The 416-nt window shown below is 69.7% G+C and overlaps 1 protein-coding gene across 1 annotated transcript; it reads left to right on the top strand.

Annotated features, from left to right (window-relative positions):
• Positions 1-81: 81 nt before the first annotated feature.
• Positions 82-410, top strand: LOC104471381 (sterile alpha and TIR motif-containing protein 1-like; the record flags this gene model as incomplete). The annotated part of the gene is made up of 1 exon (XM_010086708.1): positions 82-410. A coding segment is annotated over exon 1 (329 nt), but the record flags the coding sequence as incomplete, so codon positions are not given.
• Positions 411-416: the final 6 nt, after the last annotated feature.

Here is a 416-nt window from a genome sequence, read left to right as displayed (position 1 = left end):
GGTCCCCCCAGGGAGTACGGTGGCCCTGACCGGCTGCTGCCGGCGGGTGGGTGACGGAGGATGCTGCGCTAGGAGATGCCGATGGTGCTCACCCTGCTCGTCTCCCTCTACAAACTCTGCCGGTTCTTCGCCATGTCGGCTGCGGAGAGGCTGACCGTGCCCGAGTGTGTGAGCCAGGCGGGCAGCTGGGCCGGCGGGGGCAGCTCCAGGGAGCACCGGGAGGTTTCCCCGGGGGTGAACACCGATGTGCAGGCAGCCCTGGACCGCATCCTGCCTGCCCTGCACCGGGCCATCACCCGCGCCAAGCATGCCGGCCCCGCGGAGCTGAGGAAGGCCATCGCTGAGGTCTTCCAGCTGGTGGAGGAAGCCTGGGGGATGCCCACGCTGGGGAGGGACGTGGCCAAAGTGCTGTGCGA

Source organism: Pterocles gutturalis, unplaced genomic scaffold, assembly GCF_000699245.1.
Source record: "Pterocles gutturalis isolate BGI_N339 unplaced genomic scaffold, ASM69924v1 scaffold17866, whole genome shotgun sequence".
NCBI lineage: Eukaryota > Metazoa > Chordata > Aves > Pterocliformes > Pteroclidae > Pterocles > Pterocles gutturalis.
The sequence above is the reverse complement of the archived record's forward strand: the minus strand, read 5'-3'. Positions and strand labels throughout refer to the sequence as shown.